Raw genomic sequence first — 21,891 nt, forward strand, 5'->3', positions numbered from 1 at the left:
TATTCCTAGGTATTTTATTCTTTTTGTTTCAGTGGTAAATGACAGTGTTTCCTTAATTTCTCTTTCTGATTTTTTGTTGTTAGTGTATAGGAATGCAAGAGATTTCTGTGCATTAATTTTGTATCCTGCTACTCTACCAAATTCATTGATTAGCTCTAGTAGTTTCCTGGTAGCATCTTTAGGATTCTCTATGTATAGTATCATGTCATCTGCAAACAGTGACAGTTTTACTTCTTTTCCGATTTGGATTCCTTTTGTTTCTTTTTCTTCTCTGATTGCTGTGTCTAAAACTTCCAAAACTATGTTGAATAATAGTGGTGACAGTGGGCAACCTTGTCTTGTTCCTGATCTTAGTGGAAATGGTTTCAGTTTTTCACCATTGAGAACGATGTTGGCTGTGGGTTTGTCATATATGACCTTTATTATGTTGAGGCAGGTTCCCTCTATGCCTACTTTCTGGAGAGTTTTTATCATAAATGGGTGTTGAATTTTGTCAAAAGCTTTTTCTGTATCTATTGAGATTATCTTATGGTTTTTATCCTTCAATTTGTTAATATGGTGTATCACATTGATTGATTTGCATATATTGAAGAATCCTTGCATTCCTGTGATAAACCCCACTTGATCATGGTGTATGATCCTTTTAATGTGCTGTTGGATTCTGTTTGCTAGTATTTTGTTGAGGATTTTTGCATCTATGTTCCTCAGTGATATTGGCCTGTGGTTTTCTTTCTTTGTGACATCTTTGTCTGGTTTTGGTATCAGGGTGATGGTGACCTCGTAGAATGAGTTTGGGAGTGTTCCTCCCTCTGCTATATTTTGGAAGAGTTTGAGAAGGATAGGTGTTAGCTCTTCTCTAAATGTGTGATAGAATTCGCCTGTGAAGCCATCTGGTCCTGGGCTTTTGTTTGTTGGAAGATTTTTAATCACGGTTTCAATTTCAGTGCTTGTGATTGGTCTTGTTTATATTTTCTATTTCTTCCTGGTTCAGTCTCGGAAGGTTGTGTTTTTCTAAGAATTTGTTCATTTCTTCCAGGTTGTCCATTTTATTGGCATATAGTTGCTTGTAGTAATCTCTCATGAGCCTTTGTGTTTCTGCAGTGTCAGTTGTTACTTCTCCTTTTTCATTTCTAATTCTGTTGATTTGAGTCTTCTCCGTTTTTTCTTGATGAGTCTGGCTAATGGTTTATCAATTTTGCCTATCTTCTCAAAGAACCAGCTTTTAGTTTTATAGATCTTTGCTATTGTTTCCTGCATTTCTTTTTCATTGATTTCTGATCTGATCCTTATGATTTCTTTCCTTCTGCTAACTTTGGGGTTTTTTTGTTCTCCTTTCTCTAATTGCTCTAGGTGTAAGGTTAGGTTGTTTATTTGAGATGTTTCTTGTTTCTTAAGGTAGGATTGTATTGCTATAAACTTCCCTCTTAGAACTGCTTTTGCTGCATCCCATTGGTTTTGGGTTGTCGTCTTTTCATTGTCATTTGTTTCTAGATATTTTTTGATTTTCTCTTTGATTTCTTCAGTGATCTCTTGGTTATTAAGTAACATATTGTTTAGCCTCCATGTGTTTGTATTTTTTACAGTTCTTTTTCTGTAATTGATATCTAGTCCCATAGCGTTATGGTTGGAAAAGATACTTGATACGATTTCAGTTTTCTTAAATTTACCAAGGCTTGATTTGTGACCCAAGATATGGTGTATCCTGAAGAATGTTCCATTAGCACTTGAGAAGAACGTGTATTCTGTTTTTGGATAGAATGTCCTGTAAATATCAATTAAGTCCATCTGGTTTAATGTATCATTTAAAGCTTTTGTTTTCTTATTTATTTTCATTTTGGATGATCTGTCCACTGGTGAAAGTGGGGTGTTAAAGTCCTCTACTATTATTGTATTACTGTCGATTTCCCCTTTTATGGTTGTTAGTATTTGCCTTATATACTGAGGTGCTCCTATGTTGGGTGCATAAATATTTATGATTGTTATATCTTCTTCTTGGATTGCTCCCTTGATCCTTATTTAGTGTCCTTCTTTGTCTCTTGTAACAGGTTTTATTTTAAAGTCTATTTTGTCTGATATGAGTATTGCTACTCCAGCTTTCTTTTGATTTCCATCTGCATGGAATATCTTTTTCCATCCCCTCATTTTCAGTCTGTATGTGTCCCTAGGTCTGAAGTGGGTCTCTTGTAGACAGCATATATATAGGTCTTGTTTTTGTATCCATTCAGCCAGTCTGTGTCTTTTGGTTGGAGCATTTAATCCATTTACATTTAAGGTAATTATGGATATGTATGGTCCTATTACCATTTTCTTAATTGTTTTGGGTTTGTTATTGTAGGTATTTTCCTTCTCTTGTGTTTCCTGCCAGAGGAGTTCCTTTAGCATTTGTTGTAAAGCTGGTTTGGTGGTGCTGAATTCTCTTAACTTTTGCTTATCTGTAAAGGTTTTAACTTCTCCATCGAATCTGAATGAGATCCTTGCTGGGTAGAGTAATCTTGGTTGTAGGCTTTTCCCTTTCATCACTTTAAATATGTCCTGCCACTCCCTTCTGCCTTGAAGAGTTTCTGCTGAAAGATCAGCTGGTAACCTTATGGAGACTCCCTTGTATGTTATTTGTTGCTTTTCCCTTGTGGCTTTTAATATTTTTTCTTTGTATTTAATTTTTGATAGTTTGATTAATATGTGTCTTGGCATGTTTCTCTTTGGGTTTATCCTGTATGGTACTCTCTGTGCTTCCTGGACTTGATTGACTATTTTCCTTTCCCATGTTAGAGAAGTTTTTGACTCTAATCTTTTCAAATATTTTTTCAGACCCTTTCTTTTTCTCTTCTTCTTCTGGGACTCCTATAATTCGAATGTTGTTGCGTTTAATGTTGTTCCAGAGGTCTCTGAGACTGTCCTCAATTCTTCTCATTCTTTTTTCTTTATTCTGCTCCCTGGCAGTTATTTTCACCATTTTATCTTCCAGCTCACTTATCCATTCTTCTGCCTCAGTTACTCTGTTATTGATTCCTTCTAGGGTATTTTTAATTTCAGTAATTGTGTTGTTCATCACTGTTTGTTTGCTCTGTAGTTCTTCTAGACCCTTGTTAAATGTTTCTTGTATTTTCTCCATTCTGTGTCCAAGATTTTGGATCATCTTTAGTATCATTACTCTGAATTCTTTTTCAGGTAGGTTGCCTATCTCATCTTCATTTATTTGGTCTTGTAGGTTTTTACCTTGCTCCCTTATCTGTAACATTTTTTTTTGTCGTTTCTTTTTTGATGGGTGGTGCTGTTTTCCTGTCTTACTGGTTGTTTGGCCTGAGACGTCCAGTACTGGAGTTTACAGGCAGTTGGATAGAGCCAGGTCTTGGTGCTGAGATGTGGACCTACGGGAGTCGTCACTCCGATTGATATTCCCTGGGGTTTGAGTTTCTCTGTTAGTCCAGCAGTTTGGACTTGGAGCTCCTACCACAGGAGCTCGAGCCTGACCTCCAGCCAGGGAACCAAGATCCCACAAGCCTTGTGGCACGGCAAAAAAAAAAAAAGGAAGACAGAAAGAAAGAAAAAAAGGAGCAGTACAATATCAAAGAATTTAAAACAAAATAAAATTAGAAAGATAAAAATATATTAGGAAAAATAAAACTATAATTGAAACAACTGCAACAAGGTAAAATAAAACCACAACAGAAAAAGAAAAAAAAAAAGGAGGGGGGGAACAAGCCATAAGGAGAGAACAATAACAAAGTATAAAGAATAAAATAAAATTAGAAAAATAAAAGATTTATTATGAAAAGTAAAAATATAAAAGAATCAACAACAATGAATCAGCAAGGTAAAACAGAACCCCAATCTAAAAGAGGAAAAAAGAAAAAAGGAAAAAAAGCCTTGGCTATGGGGGCGGAGTTTAGGCAGGGGTTGGAACTTAGGCAGGGGTGGGGTTTAGGGTGGGGTGGGACCTAGGCATGCGGGGGTGGTGACGTTTGAGCGTGGGGTGTGGCCTAGGCGGGTTACGTTCAAGCGTGGGGCGGAGCCTCTGCTTAGGACCTGCACAGAAGGGGAGAGGCAGATGTCGAAACGAGGGCCTCTGGAGTGTGGAGTTTTGGAGTTTGGAGGCAGTGCCCTGGGTGGGGGTGTAGAGGCGGGGCTTGGGCTCTGCATGGCAGGAGGGAGGCTCCGAGGGCACAGGATTAGGCCTGGGAGCCCAACAGGGTTCCCAGAGCCTAAGTGGACAGGGAAAGCATTGGCAGAGTTCTCTTCCGTTCCTTTTCACCCTTCCCACACTGTCTCCCCCAGGGTCTCCCCGGTCGCTGCTGGACCCCTAACCATGGATGGGTCCCACTGTGTGTAGGAACTCCTCCCCTCCCGCAGCCCCCCCTCAGGGGTGCCGGTCCCATAGGTCCGGACTTTACTTTTGCTCCTCCTTCCCACCCTCCCACTCCCTCAGGACCTGCGCAGCTGGAGGGGGCCTAGGTGGGCAGAGGATCAGGCCTGGGATCTCAGCAGGTTCCTGGGGGCCCAAGTGGGCAGGGAAACCTGGCCACGCTCCCTTTTGATCCTCTGCCCTCCCAGTGGTTTCCCAATTTCCCCTTGGGACGTGGGATCCCTTCCCCTCCCCCAGCTGCCCCTCAGAGGTGCCAGTCCCATCCCACCTCCACTTCTCCTCCCCCTCACTCCCCCCACGGCCCACATCCTACCCAGTTGCTGGGGGTTCCTCCCATCCTCTTAGGTGTCTGTGGTCCCCCACCAGTGCCTGGTAGATGCCCTAGTTGTGAGAAGACACAAATTCCGCATCCTCCTAGTACACCATCTTGATTCCACCCCCCTGTAGTATTATTTTCTTACACATTTTTTAGGAAAAATTCCACATGGTTACTAATTTTTCCCCCCAGGTAATGTGAACATTAAAGTAAAAGACTATATAATGTTGAAACATGTTAATTGCAGGTAAACTATGGAGTGATGGTTTTATAGAAACATTTTCCATAATTTGGGTATTGCATTTTAATTTATAGTCAACTTTTTTATAGACTTTATACTTCTATAGACTTTTTTTTTTTGGCCACGTGGCATGTAGGATCTTAGTTCCCCAACCAGGGATCAAACCCGTGTCGCCTTCAGTGGAAGCGCAGAGTCTTAACCACTGGACCACCAGGGAAGTCTATAGACTTTTGTATAAAGTGAGATACCTCTGAATCCCAGTTGGGTTTTGTTTGTTTGTTTCTTCTTTGTTTGACATAAAACTATAGGAGCCATTAGCAAATCAAATTTTAATTCTCAATTCCTTTAGTTTGATTTGAATTTAAAAATCTGTAACATTGTATTTGACCCTGTAAGAGGGCTTACAGGCTTATCACTTGAGTCCTAGTGCAAAGCTATTAGGAAATCACTACTCTTCGGAAGAGGGAAAAATATATGAGAATAACCTATCTCCGTATGTCTTTCACAGTTTTCACTGGAAATCAGATGTCCAATAAGAATTGACAAAACCTAATTTAAGAAATACAGAGTTGAGACTTCCCTGGTGTTCCAGTGGGTAAGCCTATGCGCTCCCAGTTCAGGGGACCTGGGTTCAATCCCTGGTTGGGGAGCTAGATCCCGCATGCATGCCACAACTAAGAGTTCACATGCCACAACTAAAAGATCCTGTGTGCCACCGCAACTAAGACTCAGCACAGCCAAAATAAATAAATAAATAAATAAATAAAATATTAAAGAAAAAAAGAAATACAGAGTTAAATTTATCAAAATCCAAAACATTTTGTTTGAAGTATTTTCAATTTGAGAGGTAACTTGATGCTCCATTTTATAGGAAAGGGAAGTAATACATAGTAATCCTACTTCTCTGCTGGAGTTCTTCCTTATTGACACGTTGTAACATCACAATAGCAAGTCCTGGGAGGAGCCCATCCATAAGACCCCTAGATCTCTTGGTCCCTGCTTCCTCTTCTCTAAAATTAAGATATTAGATGTCTTTGTTAATCCAAAAATTCGATGAAGAGTTTTAGTCGCTAAGCACAAATATTTAATTTGTATGGCTAATTAACCAAACAATTTGGAATAAGGTTTACCACCAGAAGTGTTTCTTCACTAATGGCCCATGCCCATGTTTTGTCAAAGTAAACATTTAGTTCCCCTTTTTAATGTTATTTTAAATTTCAAAATAAGTTACCCTTGACATTAAAACCAAAAAGAATACAATTTTAGAAGAAAAATTTTTATTTTGATTTTGAAAGATACCTGTCATTATCTCCGTTGTGTGTAGTTAAGGGAAGGTTGAGTCCGGTTACTTACCCGAAAGCAACTTTTCTATTCTAAGAAGAGTGGAAGGTAAGATAACAACAATAAGAACAGACTCTATGAACTCGAGCCTTTAAGATTTTGTAGCTTTAAACTGCACAGCTCCCACCACCACAGCTCCCAAAGCACCTCTTTGGCAAATGACTAATGGACAGTCTATTCTCAATCCCTCCATCCCCCACTCCACACACACATAAATGACTAATGAATAAAAATAAAACAAGTATTTTCGGACAGACAACGTAATGGTCTATTTATAGTATATAAACTCCTCATCCTCAGTTTTTGAAATATGGCTTTTCTCCCCTGCTTCAATCATATTACTGTAAAGACCTTAAAAATTCCTCAGTTCACCCCCCCGCGCCCTATTTAAGATAGAAAGTCTGATACTTGAACATCTCCAAAAATACAACATCCATCTGTTTTGGTAAAACTTCCAGCTTGTCTCTGCTATTATTATGTATGCGTTTTAAATGGGTGTGAAATGGTATCTTGTGGTTTTAATTTGCATTTTCCTAAGGATTAATGATGTTGGTGTACAAATAACCATTCTTATTTGGATTTATATATATATATATATATATATTTTTTTTTTTTTTTTAAAGGTTTAATTTTTATTTTTTTGGCTGCATTGGGTCTTTGTTGCTGCGTGCAGGCTTTCTCTAGTTGTGGCGAGCGGGGCCTACTCTTCGTTGCGGTGCACCGGCTTCTCATTGAAGAAATTCAGAAATAGCTAAATAACTTCAAGGCCTATGGAATGAATCAACGTGCTGTGGCAAATAGAATCTAGCACTTGCTAGTTCCATGTTTCCTGAGTTAGGCCATACTGATTAGATGCTCTCAGCACATCCATTTTTTTTTTTTTAGAAATTTTATTTTATTTTTTATTTTTTTAGGCTGTGAAGGGTCTTCGTTGCTGTGCTCAGGCTTTCTCTAGTTGCTGCGAGGGGTGGCTACTCTTTGTTGCAGTGCACAGGCTTCTCATTGCGGTGGCTTCTCTTGTTGTGGAGCACGGGCTCTAGGCGCGCAGGCTGCAGTAGTTGCGGCACAAGGGTTCAGTAATTTTGGCTCTCGGGCTCTAGAGCACAGGCTCAGTAGTTGTGGCACACAGGCTTAGTTGCTCCACGGCATGTGGGATCTTCCTAGACCAGGGATCGAACCCGTGTCCCCTGAATTGGCAGGCGGATTCTTAACCACTGCACCACCAGGGAAGTCCAGCACATCCATTTAGAAAAAGAGTACATATTTTAAAGAAGTATGGCATTTAGAAATGCCACAATAAATGAAATAATAGCTTCATTATTAAAGTAAACATTTATTTTTCAGTTGGCTAATTTTGTAAAATTATATAATGCAGCTCAACATTTTTTATAAATTTATTTTTATTTATTTTTGGCTGCGTTGGGTCTTTGTTGCTGCATGCGGGCTTTCTCTAGTTGTGGCGAGTAGGGGCTACTCTTAATTGTAGTGTGTGGGCTTCTCATTGCAGTGGCTTCTCTTGTTGAGGAACATGGGCTCTAGAGCGCAGGCTCAGTAGTTGTGGCACACGGGCTTAGTTGCTCCACAGCACATGGGATCTTCCTGGACCAGGGCTCAGACCCATGTCCCCTGCATTGGCAGGCGGACTCTTAACCACTGCGCCACCAGGGTAGCCCAGCTCAACATTTTTTAAACAAACTTTTTTGTGTGTAACACAAAAAGTAAGACATCTCTTAAAACTTGGGAAAGAAAGCAAAGTAAGGATAGAGAATAAAAATTGCCCCTAATCCTACCATCCAGATTTAAGCAAAATACATTTTGGTATAATTCCTTCCTTTTATGCTTATTATAGTAGGTCTGAACTTTGTATAATATACATGTACATGTACTATTTTAGTAACTTTACAAAGTTGTGCAAATATTACCATGCAAATAAATCCAGTGTTTGCAGATTTTCATCATCCTAAAAAGAAACCCATCCCCGTTTTCCCCCAAACCTTTCTCTCCTGGCCCTAGGTAACTACTAATATGCTTTCTATCTCTATAGATTAGCCTTTTCTGGGCATTTCATATTAATAGAATTGTGCAATAGTATTTTGCATCTGGCTTCTTTCACTTAACATAATGTTTTAAAGGTTCATCCATTTTGTAGCATGTGGCAGTATTTTCTTCTCATTTGCTGTTGAATAGTTTTCCTTTGTCGTTAGATACACCCCATTTATTTTAATACATTCATTAGCTGGTGGACATTTGGTTTGTTTCTACTTTTTGTCTATTAAGAGTAATGCTTTTATGAACATTCATGTACAAATTATTTTTGTGGACATATGTTTTCATTTCTCTTGGGTATATATTTAGAAGTAGAATCTCTGGATAATATGGTAAGTTCATCTTTAACTTTTTAAGAAACTGCCAAATTGTTTTCCAAAGTGGCTGTATCATTTATGCATGATACAAAATTAATATACAGAAATCCATTGCATTTCTATAAACTAACAATGAACTATCAGAAGGCGACATTAAGGAAATGATCCCATTTATCATCGCATCAAAATTCCCTGGCAGTCCAGTGGTTAGGACTCCGTGTTTTCACTGAGGGTGCGGGTTCGATCCCTGATCGGGGAACTAAGATCCCACAAGCCATGTGGCATGGCCAAAAAAAAAAAAAGAAGACCCAGTTCTTATCACATCAAAAAGAATAAAATACCTAGGAATAAACCTACCTAAGAGGTAAAAGACCTGTACTTGGAAAACTATCAGACACTGATGAATGAAATTGAAGATGACACAAACAGAAAGATATATTGTATTCTGAGATTGGAAGAATCAATATCGTTAAAATGACCATGCTACCCAAGGCAATCTACAGATTCAGTGCAATCCCTATAAAAATACCAATGGGCTTGCCGCAACTAGAGAAAGCCCGTGCACAGCAACGAAGACCCAACGCAACCAAAAAAAAAAGAAAGAAATTAAAATAATAATAATTTTTTAAAAATACCAATGGTATTTTTCACAGAACTAGAACAAATAATTTTAAAATTTGTATGGAAATACCAAAGACCCTGAATTGCCAAAACAATCTTGTGAAAGAAGAACAGAGCTGGAGGAATTACACTTCCTGACTTCAGACTATATTATAAAACTACAGTAATCAGAACAGTATGGTACTGGCACAAAAACAGACATAGAGATCAATGGACCAAAATATAGATCCCAGAAATAAACCCATGCATTTATGGTCAATTAATCTATGACAAACCAGGCAAGACTGTACAATGGAGAAAAGACAGTCTCCTCAATAAGTGGTGCTGGGAAAACTGGACAACTACATGTAAAAGAATGAATTAGAACAGGGGTCCCCAACCCCCAGGCCATGGACCGGTACCAGTCCACAGCCTGTTAGGAACCAGGCCGCACAGCAGGAGGTGAGCGGTGGGCGAGCGAGCGAAGCTTCATCTGCCACTCCCCATCTCTCGCATGACTGCCTGAACTACCATGTCTCTGCCCCCTGCCCCATCCATGGAAAAATTGACTTCCACGAAACCAGTCCCTGGTGCCAAAAAGGTTGGGGACCGCTGAATTAGAACATTCTCTAACACCATATACAAAAATAAACCCAAAGTGGATTAAAGACCTAAATCTGAGACCAGAAACCATAAAACTCCTGGAGGAAAACATAAGCAGAATACTCTTTGACATAAATTGTAGCAATATTGTTTGGAATCTGTTTTCTAAAACAAAGAAAATAGAAGCAAAAATTAACAAATGAGACCTAATTAGACTTAAAAATTTTGCACAGCAAAGGAAACGAAAAGACAACCCACAGAATGGGAGAAAATATTTGCAAATGATATGACTGATAAGGGGTTAATATCCCAAATATATAAACAGCTCTTACAACTCAATAAAAAAAAATACACAACCCGATTAAAAAATGCACTGAAGACCTGAAAAGACATTTTTCCATGGAAGACATACAGATGGCCAACAGGAACAAGAAAAAGATGCTCAACGTTGCTAATTGTCAGAGACATGCAACTCAAAACCACAATGAGATATCACTTCACACCTGTCAGAATGGCTATCATCAAAAAACACGAATAACAAATGTTGGCAAGGATGTGGAGAAAAGGGAACTCTCTTACACTGTTGGTGAGAATGTAAACTGGTGCAGTCCCTGTGGAAAACAGTATGGAGGGTTCTCAAAAAACTAAAAATCAAACTACCATATGACCCAGCAATTCCACTCCTAGGTGTATATCCGAAAGAAATAAAAACACTAATTAGAAAAGCTACATGCACCCCAATGTTCATAGCAGCATTATTTACGATTGCCAAGATATGGAAGCAACCTAAGTGTCTATCAACAGATGAATGGATAAAGAAGATGTGGTATATGTATATGCAATGGAATATTACTGAACCATTAAAAAAAAAATGAAACTCTGCCATTTGCGACAATGTGGATGGACCTAGAAGTTATTACGCTAAGTGAAATAAGTCAGGCAGAGAAAGACAAATACTCTGTTATCACTTATATGTGGAATCTAAAAAATACAACAAACTAGTGAGTATAACATAAAAGAAACAGACTCACAGATATAGTTACCAGTGGGGAGAGGGAAGTGGGGAGGGGCAATATAAGGGTAGGGGATTCAGAAGTACATACTAGTATGTATAAAATAAGCTACAAGGATATATTGTACAACACAGGAAATATAGCCAATGTTTTATGACTATAAATGGAGTATAACCTTTAAAAATTGTGAATCACTATACTGTACACCTGTAACATATAATATTGTACATCAACTATACTTCAATTAAAAAAAAAAAGTGACTGTAACATTTACATTTCCACCAGTACCATATGAGGGTTCCAGTGTCTTCACATCCTGGCCAGCACGTGTTATTTTCTGCATTTTTTGTTATAGCCATTCAAGTGGGTGTGAAGTGGTATCTTGTTATAGTTTTAATTTGCATTTTCCTAAGGTTTAATGATGTTGAACATCTTTTCACATGCTTATTAGCCATTCATATATCCTGTTTGTTCAAATGTATTTTCAGATCCATTATTCTTTTTTTTATTGAAGTATAGTTGATTTACAGTGTTTCAGGTGTTCAGCGATGTTTCTGGTGTGTGTTTGTGTGTGTATTCTTTTTTTTTTTTTTTTAATTTATTTATTTTTGGCTCAGTTGGGCCTTAGCTGTGGCATGCGGGATCTTTCTTTGCGGTGTGCGGACTTCTGTCTAGTTGTGGCTTGTGGGCTCAGTAGTTGCAGCTCGCGGGCTTAGTTGCCCCGAGGCATCTGGGATCTTAGTTCCCCGACCAGGGATCGAACAGGTGTCCCCTGCATTGCAAGACGGATTCTTAACCACTGGACCACCAGGGAAGTCCATATATATATATATATATATATATATATATATATATATATTCTTTTTCAGATTCTTTTCCATTATAGGTTATTACAAGATATTGAATATAATTCCCTGTGCTATACAGTAGGTTCTCTTTGTTTATTTTTTAATTGTGATGCATGTCTTCCTATTAAAAGTCTTTTATATATTCTAGATACAAGTCCTTTATCAGATATATGATTTGCAAATAATTTCTCCCAGTCTGTGACTTTTCATTTTCTTAATGGTATCTTTTAACGTATAAGTTTTTCAATCTGATAAAATCCAGTTCGTCAAAAATTTTTGTTTCTGTTATGGATTGTGCATTTGCTCTTAAATCTGTTTCTTCTAAAAGTTTTATAGTTTTACCTCTTACAGTTAGGTCTATGATCTATTTTGAGTTAATTTTTGTGTATGGTGTGACATAAGGGTCTAAATGCATTGTTGTAATTTCTTGAGGTGAAATGAAATATTCTCGTCAGCTACTGGTAAATCGTTGGCAAAAGAATGATTCTCTGCTTCTTGGAAACGTCACTGTATTCCAATATATGTACAACTTTGAGAGAGACTACCTGGGGCCATGAGGGATGGGGCTGCCACCCAAGCCAGTCAGATCAACTGGATGAACCTGAGGATCTGTGGGGTGACATGTCAAGCCAGATTGCCCTCTTATCGAGCACAGTATGGATTAAGATCCATGATCAAATGAAAGAAATTACCTGTAATACCTGTGTTTCTGTTTACTCTCTTCCTTTACTGTCTTGTACCTAGTGAGCACTCAGTTGGTGTTATTTGATATGATTTCATAAGCAGAAAGGCAGACTTCATGACCTTGTACGTGTGTACTTTAATGAGTCTTTAAAACTTTGATGCACTGAGTATGGTCCCTGCCCCAGACATACTGAATCAGATTCTGTATTTTAATATGCTCCCCAAATGATTTAGGTGCTCATTAAGTTTGATGAGCACTGGTCTAGAGTAGAGCAAATGACAGCCTGCAGATGAATCCAGTTGCTGACTATTTTTATAAATAAAGTTTTATTGGAAGACAGTTATACCCATTTCTTTACATATTATTTACATCATGTGTGACTACTTTCATCCTGCAGTGGCTGAGTGATTGAGTAGTTGTGAAAGGGACCACATGGCCCTCAAAGCCTAAAATATTACCTGGCCCTTTTCAGAAAAAGTTTGCCAACCCGTGGGGCTAGGGAAAAAGAGGGAAGGTTCCCAAATGATGATATGTGGTAGAAAGATGAATGGGAGATCAAGATGTTATCTAGGTCAGAATAGAGCCTGACAGACTGGCAGACTAAGCCATTTATAGAACATACACATTTATGCACATACACACACCTTATCTATTAAAATTAGCGTGTCTCAGGACTTCCCTGGCGGTCCAGTGGTTAAGACTCCGAGCTCCCAATGCTGAGGGGCACGGGTTCAATCCCTGGTTAGGGAACTTAGATCCCGCATGCTGCACGGCGCAGCGTAAGTAAATAAATAAATAAGTAGATAAATAAATAAAATTAGCATGTCTCTTAGCTAAAAGAAAATAAGAAAGACAAGTATAATCAGTGAGAATGTTAATAAAAATGAACCTCATACCTAAACATCTATATTATGCTGATAAAAATTAAGATATTTAAGCAATAGAACCAAATATAACTAAATATACATACCAGCAAACAAGCCCTCTTCATTTTGATACAAATACTTGTAGGTCCCTTTTTTTAATTTTAATAAACTTTTTATTTGGAATTATTTTATGTTATTTTATTGATTTATTTTTGGCCGCACCACGAGGCTTGCAGGATCTCGGTTCCCCGACCAGGGATTGAACCCAGGCCGTGGCATTGAAAGCCTGGAATCCTAACCACTAGGCCACCAGGGAACTCCCCATATTTGGAATAATTTTAGATTTATAAAAAAGTTGCAAAGATAGTACAGAGAATTTCTGTATACCCTCACCTATCTCCCCTAGTATTATCTTCTCGCATTACCGTGGTACATTTATCAAATCTAAAAAAACAACTTGGGTAGCATTATTATTAACCGAACTTAGACTATTCACCAGTTTTTCATTAATATCCTTTTCTGTTCTGTGAGCCCCTGCAGGATACCACATTGCATGTAGTCATTATTATCTCCTTAGATCTTCTCTGACCTGTGACAGGTTCTCATGCTTTCCTGGTTTTTCACGTTTCAGGGAGTACAGCCCAGATATTTTTTAGAATGTCCTTTAATGTGGGTTTGTCTAATGTATTTTCTCATGATTAGAGTGGGATTATGGGTTTGGGGAAGAATACCGCAGAGGTGAAGTACTCTTCTCATCATGTCATATGGTGGCGGGGGTGGAACATGACATCGTTGATGATTTAGCCTTCATCACTTGGTTAAGGTGGTGTGTGCCAGGTTTTCTACTATAAAGTTACTATTTTCCATTCCCATCTTCTGTTCTTTGGAAGTGAGCCACTAGGTTCAGCTAACTCTCAGATGGATGGGGGGAATTAAGCTCTACCTCCTGGAGGAGAGAGTATCAACATATATGTTTGATACTCTTCTGTCCCATTTATTTATTCAATCATGTATTTAAATCAGTATGTACTCATGTGTACTTATTTTAAAAGGAAAAGGTCTAGAAGGATATGTACTAAACATACTGAAAAACATTGGCTCAGTCTTTGGTAAGATGAACAGGATTTGCAGTAGGAGTTGGGATACCAGGGTATTTTATATGTCTGCTTTGCTTGAATACTTTTGTGATTTTTATTTAAGGAAAATTTATTGCTAAACAAAGAAAGCTTTCATTCATTCAACAATTTTTTTTTTTTTAAATGTATTTTGGCTGCGCTGCACGGCATACAGGATCTTAATTCCCTGCCCAGGGATCGAACCTGTGCCCCCTGCAGTGGAAGTTCAGAGTCTTAACCACTGGACCATCAGCGAAGTCCCTCAACAAACATTTATTGGATGCTTACTGTATACTAGGCACAATGCAAATATCTGAAGTAAGATATAGACCCTACCCACAAGTTCATTGTCTGGTATAGTGTTTTTCAAATTTTGGGTCATAGTCCTTTAGCAGATTCTGAAATTAAAAATCATTGGGTCATATTGGATTATAACTCAAAGTATAAAATAAAATATCCATGGGTCAATACTGATATAAATAAATGGTTGAATAAATAAATAAATAGGTAGAATAGATCTCCTGTGCAGTAGAATTTCAAATAATTTTATGTAGATACTCCCACCTCAAGGAGATCGAACATAAATCCCTACCCCTTAAACGTGGGCTGCACGTAATGAATTCCTTCCAACGAGTACAATATGGAAAGGGCAAGGGATGGGGTTAGGGAATAACTTTACAGTAAAGAAACCTGACAAAAACTACCTCAGCCAGGTGACCAAGGTAACATCAACAGTGATAGGTCATGTTGGTAGTATGTGCCCTTGATAGGGTGTGATGAAAATGGCACTTGACCTCTGTTGTCTTCCTCCCCAAAACCCATAAACCCAGTCTAATCGTGAGAAAAACATCAGACAAATCTCAATAGAGGGACATGTTATAAAATACCTGATCAGTGTTCTTTAAAACTGTTAAGGTCATCAAAAACAAGGAAAGCGTAAGAAACTGTCAAAGCCAAGTGCATTCCAAGGAGATGTGAAGATTAAATATAATATTGGATCCTATAACTGAAAAAGGACATTCAGTAAAATGTAAGGAAATCTGAATAAAGTATAGACTTCAGGTAGTAATAATGTATCAATTCATTAATTGTAACATATGTACCATACTAACTAAGATGTTGATAATAGGGGAGACTGGGTGTGGAGTATATGAGAACACTCTATACTGTCCTTGCAATTTTTTCTGTAAATCTAGAACTATTCTAAAAAATAAAATCTATGGAATTAAAAAAAAAAAATCAGTGGGCCACAACTAGCATTTTTCCTCAATATTTTGTAGTGACGATTTTCAAATATACTACAAAGTTGAAAAGAATTTCACAGTGAATTCCCATATACTCACCACCTAAATTCTACCGTTAATCTTTTACTGTATAGTCATCCATCCCTCAGTATCCATGGGGGATTGGTTCCGGGGTTTCCACACATACCCAAATCAGTGAATGTTCAAGTTCCTTATGTAAAATGGCTTAGTGTTTGCATATAACCTACGCATATCCTTCCATATACTTTAAAATAACTTAATCTAGAAATAACTCTAAATTACTTATAATATCTAATACAATGTAAATGCTATGTAAATAGTCGCCAGTGCACAGCCTATTCAAGTTTTGCTTTTAGGAACATATTGGAATTTTTTTTTTCCCAAATATTTTCAATCCATGGTTGGTTGAATCTGTGGATACGGAACCCACAGATCTAGAGGGCCGACTGTACTTACTTTATCATATATCTAACCATCTATCCATCTGTCTATCCATCCATTAGTTTATCTTAGTTTTTTTGGTGCATTTCAAGGTAAATTTTAGGGAGTTCGCTGGTGGCCTAGTGGTTAGGATTCCGGGCTTTCTCTGCCATGGCCCGGGTTTGATCCCTGGTTGGGGAACTGAGATCCTGCAAGCCATGCAGCACAGCTCGCCCCCACAAAAAACAAAGTAAATTGTAGACATCAGTACATTTCTCCTCAATACTTCAGCATGTATATCATTAACCAGAGTATTAGTTTCTTTTTATGTAAAATTTACATTTGGTGAGTTTTGAAAAATCCATACATCTGTGTAATCCAAACCCCTCACAACTGCATTTTTTACAAAATGAAAGGTCATAGAAGATACTGGAGTACAATACACAAAGTATGGGCGAGTATTGTTTTATGAACTTCCATTCAGATATGTATGTACCTGTATACTGGGTCACAATGTAAAATATATCACAGCATAAAATATTTCACAGTAAAACAGTAAAAATCACTGGTCTGGTAGGGGAGCTCAGAATGTAATCAAATAGTGATTATTTAGGGTGACAGGTTTTGTAAGATACAGTGATGGGTTCAAAGAAAAGATAGCCAACTTTTTGTGGTTAGAAAGAGGGATTGGGATAGGCAGTAAAGGCTTGTCTGAGGAAGAGGTGATGTACTATCGTAATGACATTGGCCAACACTTACATAGCACTCACTTCATGCCAACTGCCAAACACTGTTCTAAGAATGTTACATATACTAACTACTCCTCACAACCTAGAAGGTCAGTACTAATATTATTCCCATTGTACCTCAGACTGAGTACAGAAAGATTAAGTAATTTGCCCTGGATCACAAGGCTAATAAGTAGTAGAGCCGAACAGTCGAGCTCTACCTAGTTCATGCTTTTGACTATTATACCTTACAAGTACTATACATTTTTTGGTGGAAATTGGCTTTGTAACTTGGGGGATTTTATTTCAGTCATTTTCATGGGGCAAAAACAAAGTTTTTGTCTGATATTCCCTGAGTGTGTGTGTGTGTGTGTGTATGTGTGTGTGTGTGTGAGTTTTACAATATTATGGTTCTGGGGTACATAGAAAGCATTTAGAGCTAGAAAGGATGTTAGCCATCATCAAATAACATTTTCATTTCCAAAAACTTCCTACTCTACTGTTTTCGTGCAGTGAATCGTTTGGTATTTTCCATTAATTGTGCAGCAGCATTAGAAAAGATAATGTTGAGTTGATCATTCCCAGAGATACCTGAAGTTGATGCTTATTAAGCTTAAATGGACATTAATGACACTAATACACTGAGTGAGGCAGAGGCAATGTGATAAATTAAAGACAGCATTATGAGTCAAGAGACCAGAATTCATGACTTCACTCTGCATCTCAGATTACCAGTTTTCCCATCTACAAAATAAAGGGAGTGCACATCAGAGATGACAGATACAAGATGCATATGTTGCCACACCCTGCTTCCTAACCCACAACTGACATTACTAATTATTCATGACATCGTCTTGCTCTGAACCTGAAAACAGCTTCGGAATCCTTCCCAACACAGTGCTCAATGCGGTTAGTACAGTTAATCAAAGTTGGCACCCAAGTTGAAATCTATTTGTCATCTTTGGGTATGACAACCTATAAAGATTCTTCCAGTTCTAACTCCCAGAAATACACCATCAGAAGTATGAAAACTGTGCCCAGTTCAATACTTACTTCAGTCTTTCCAGTCTGTCTTTTCTCTAAGCATTAAGTTTACATCATGTAGGGGGCTGGGACGCTGATCTGTTTATATTCTACTGTGAATCTACCAACCTCCCTAGTCTTGGCCTTTAGGCATCCTAGCACCCTTTGTGTAATGTCTTCCCCAGTAAAGTTTCTTTTTTATTCTTCCTTGATTTTTCACACACATTCACACAAGTTCTTGGGTGTGGAATCTCCTACCTTCTTGGCAATCAAGACATCTTTCCCAGCCTGTGTGTTGTTGAATGCAAAGAGTATATTGACAGAGGAAGTTCATATCTGCTCCCTGACCACTCCCAGCACTTGTCTAAGCATATTCCTTCTTATTGCCCTGCCTCAGTTTCATAATTATTTGATCTCCCTCCTCCCTGATAATTAGTAACCAGGGCAGGTGCTTATGTCATTCATCTTCAGTTCTCCAACATGTGCCTGTCTCTGAGTCTCCACATTGTATATTTTGGTGTTGTATATTTTATAATAGAAATACTTTACAGTTTTGCTTGTCTGCTTTATTACCACTGTCTATCCTACAGTTGTAAATCGTGTAATTGTTTATGAGCATGCAAAAAAAAATACTGTATTCAAGTCTTTAGATGCCTTCAGCTACTATTTTCAAGACTTGTGTCCTAATGAGTATCAGTTCAGCACGTCCTTGTTTGTCATCCTTGCTCTTGAAGTCAGTGGGAAGGAATGCTGTGCTTGTAAGGTGGAAACCAATTTGATCCCTTGGTGTAGCATCTCAGTGGGATCATTTTACATCTCATTTTACCACTTAATGCAACCAGGGCATTTAAAGGCAAGGGTTTGGCCATGAGTACCTTTGAGACAATATTTTTTTCTTTTACCTGGCAGTTGGAATCCAAGGTATAGGATTGTCATTTCTAACTTTCATAAAGATGGTTTTAAAATAACTTTGCTGAAAGGGAATAAAAGAAAGGATGGTAATCTTAATTTATTAGTCATCTGCCATAATTTTTACTGGCAGTAATTTGTAAGGAGGATAAAAGCAGGAATTAACACCAAATGATTAAATAACACAGAGTATGTTGCAATGCCACCTACAGTAGTGAGTTTATCTTCCTGGAAAAGGGAGTGAATGACCACAGGCCTCCCCCTGTGGCACAGCTGTCAAATCCCCGGCTGAGCTGGTCTAGATGACATCCTGTTCTGCGCACTGAATGAACACAGCAGCCCCAGGCTTTGCCAGACTGGATCTGCCTCTAACTAGCTCTTAATGTTTGGAATTGTTATGAGATAATCACCTGTCTGATAGGGTTTAGGAAATAAGAGATGAGCTAGGAAGGCAAAAAATAATATAAAAATATTATCTCATCATCTGTTGTAACTATTCTGTAAAATTATTCCAAGTTTTAAAATTTCGCTTAAGAACTATTGTTAACCTTGGTCTCTTGCACTGATTTTCAAAGATATTACAAAATGTGAATATGATATTGTAAGATTGGCCAATGAGACAGCTCTGATGCTCATGATGAAAGAACTGGCCATTGGTCAATATTGTGCGCTTTTGCATTGATTATTTCAAAAACTATATTAAGTGTAAGAATAACAAACATGGGATTCAATACAGCTGAGTTTGAAATAAACCCACAAGCATGAATGAGGAGGAGAGGAGTAGGGGTGTTATGGATCTGTGCGTGCGCTTGGCCTCTGAGCTGCATCTCACCCCTGACACACAGTAATCCAGGTATGCTGGGTGCCTTAACATCCGTAAAATTCAGTTTTCTTGTCCTTAAAATGGGGATAACAGAAGTCCCTGCCGCAGAAAATTGTGAGAACTAAATAATGTGTGTAAATTGCTGAGTACAGAACCTTATAGGACTTGTTACAGGGCCTTGTTCGAGGACTTTGACAAATAGTTGAAGTTACTACTGCTTTCAACACTAAGGAAAGAAGAGCTTCACTACACATCCTGTCTCCATTGTCCATAGAATAAATTTCATATTCCTTAGCATAACTTCTAAAGCCAATTTTATCTTATGTGAGCAGCTCAATTTCCTATGACCATTCTTCTTGCCCCCTGACCTGCAACCAACGTGAACTTCCCAGAGCTTTCATACCCCTATTTTCTGTGCCTCAGAGTCTTTCCCTCTGGGTCATTCTTCAAGATCTTGCTTAAATGCCCCTTGTCTGGGAAGCCATTCCCAACTTTCCCATGATGCTCCTTGTCCCTCCCTATTGTGCACCACAGAAGTATACCCGTCCCAGTTATAACTCATCACCTTGTACTGCTGTTATTTGTTTACCTATCCAGTACCTTTGCTAGGTCATGATCTGAAGATCAGAAATCATTACTTCTTCATCCATATTCTCCTTCTAGTGCTTGACACATAGTTGGCGCCCAACAAGATTGATGAAACAATTGAATGAATATGAGTAGAACTACTGTGGATACTCAAAAATGTTTTGGAGGATAACTAAAGAAAATTTATCTTTAGTTATTTATTAAAGTCTCATTTAGTTCATCGGAGTGAAGACCAATGTTATCAGAAGACGTTTTACTTCTGGTTCATCTATGGAACACATTTAATATGATTCTTGAGAAATTTGATCTTGCCTTTCTGTTGTTCTTTTATTCTTCAGGTTCTGGTTACAGCTACCCCTCGCCATAATTTTTGAACTATATTTGGAAAAATACTGGCCAGAAAAAAAAATGATAAAATTTTTCCTCATGGTGAATAAACAAGGGCAGACCCGACTTTCTAAGTACTATGAACATGTGGAGATTAATAAGCGTACGCTTCTGGAAACAGAAGTCATAAAGAGCTGTCTCTCTCGATCCAATGAACAAGTAAGTTTCTGATTCTCTCTTTGATCTCTGCATTCAACTCAGCAGTGGCAGATTTATTATTACTGAGTCTCGGGGGCCATCGTTTTCTTTGAACTACATTCTTTCAATAGCTATTAGGGAAAATTAACAAATGAAGTGAAATGAAGACTGCCGCATAGCTCTCTTTACATCCCCTTAAGGAAAATAAAAGCAAAGAAAATCAGGAAAAGTCTTGGGTTCATATTTAGGTCAGCATATTTGTCTTATTGCACTATGGAAGTGGCAGCTCAAATTTAAGCCTGCTAATAGACATACCTTTTTTTTTTTGTTCATATGAATTCAGCCCTTGGAACTCTTGGGAGTGCCTGTAGCAGATGGCTTTCTTTAAGCCAAAAGATGAAGGTCAGATGACCAGTATAGAGGGGAACAGTCAAGACCCACTTTGTGCCGGAGGATAATAACATGATTCTCATGTGGAGTGCAGTTTTTTTCTGCTTATCATTTTTATAAATTTACCACCAACATAATACTGGAACAAGTAATTTAAAAACAAAACAAACTTGATTTGAACTTGTCTTATTTTATTATATAGATGGGAGAAATGGAAGTTAAAAAATTCATATGAAACAACGAATCTATCCATTCTGCCAAAATTGAGGTTAAATTAAATCGTTAAAATAATAGTAAACAGGAATTGTAAAAACTGAGTCTACTTTTACAAAGGACTTTAATTGGAGAATTACTTAGTCTAGGCCCTAAACTTGGAATCCTTTGGAAATCACTGAGTAAACTAATGCAAATTCAGAAAGCTTATTTAAATCACCCATTAATTTTGCTAGTTCTCTTTTTCAGTGCATATGTAGAAAGGCTGCTTGTGGGAACCACTGGTAAGTCATAAAATATGAAGCTACATCAGTGCTCACAAGTTACGCATTAGAACGGTGCTTCCCTTGGCTTCTAAATTGATTTTCCAGTCAGAACATCTCCGAGTCCTCTTTGAATGACTACTTTGGCCTGCCGTGGCACACACTGCTTTATGTAGTTGTCAAAAGAAAACAAAAACTATTAAAGAACTGTGTTAATAGCCACATACTTTAAGTAAAGGTAAACAAACTGCAGAAGTATTTCTGTTTGAATCTTTCTACAGAATGCAGGCACTCCACAATTTCATAGTTTTCACTGATAAGTTACCCTCTGAAATATATGCTTTAAAATGAACGTACCATTAGATATTTTTGAAGCATTCTAAATTATCT

At 37.9% G+C, this 21,891-nt stretch overlaps 1 protein-coding gene across 3 annotated transcripts in view; it reads left to right on the top strand.

The window, feature by feature from the left end:
- The window catches only part of AP4S1 (adaptor related protein complex 4 subunit sigma 1), a 77,872-nt gene that overhangs the window by 11,225 nt on the left and 44,756 nt on the right, over positions 1 to 21,891 (top strand). For all 3 annotated transcript variants that reach the window (XR_009699424.1, XM_061180754.1, XM_061180755.1), the window contains exon 2: positions 20,449 to 20,656. Coding sequence is in view for 2 of the 3 variants with exons in the window: in XM_061180754.1 (XP_061036737.1) it covers positions 20,519 to 20,656 (138 nt within the window). In the remaining variant the exon portion in view is untranslated. The remainder of the gene's footprint in view (positions 1 to 20,448; positions 20,657 to 21,891) is intronic.

The sequence above is a fragment of the Eubalaena glacialis genome, chromosome 2 (genome assembly GCF_028564815.1).
Source record: "Eubalaena glacialis isolate mEubGla1 chromosome 2, mEubGla1.1.hap2.+ XY, whole genome shotgun sequence".
NCBI lineage: Eukaryota > Metazoa > Chordata > Mammalia > Artiodactyla > Balaenidae > Eubalaena > Eubalaena glacialis.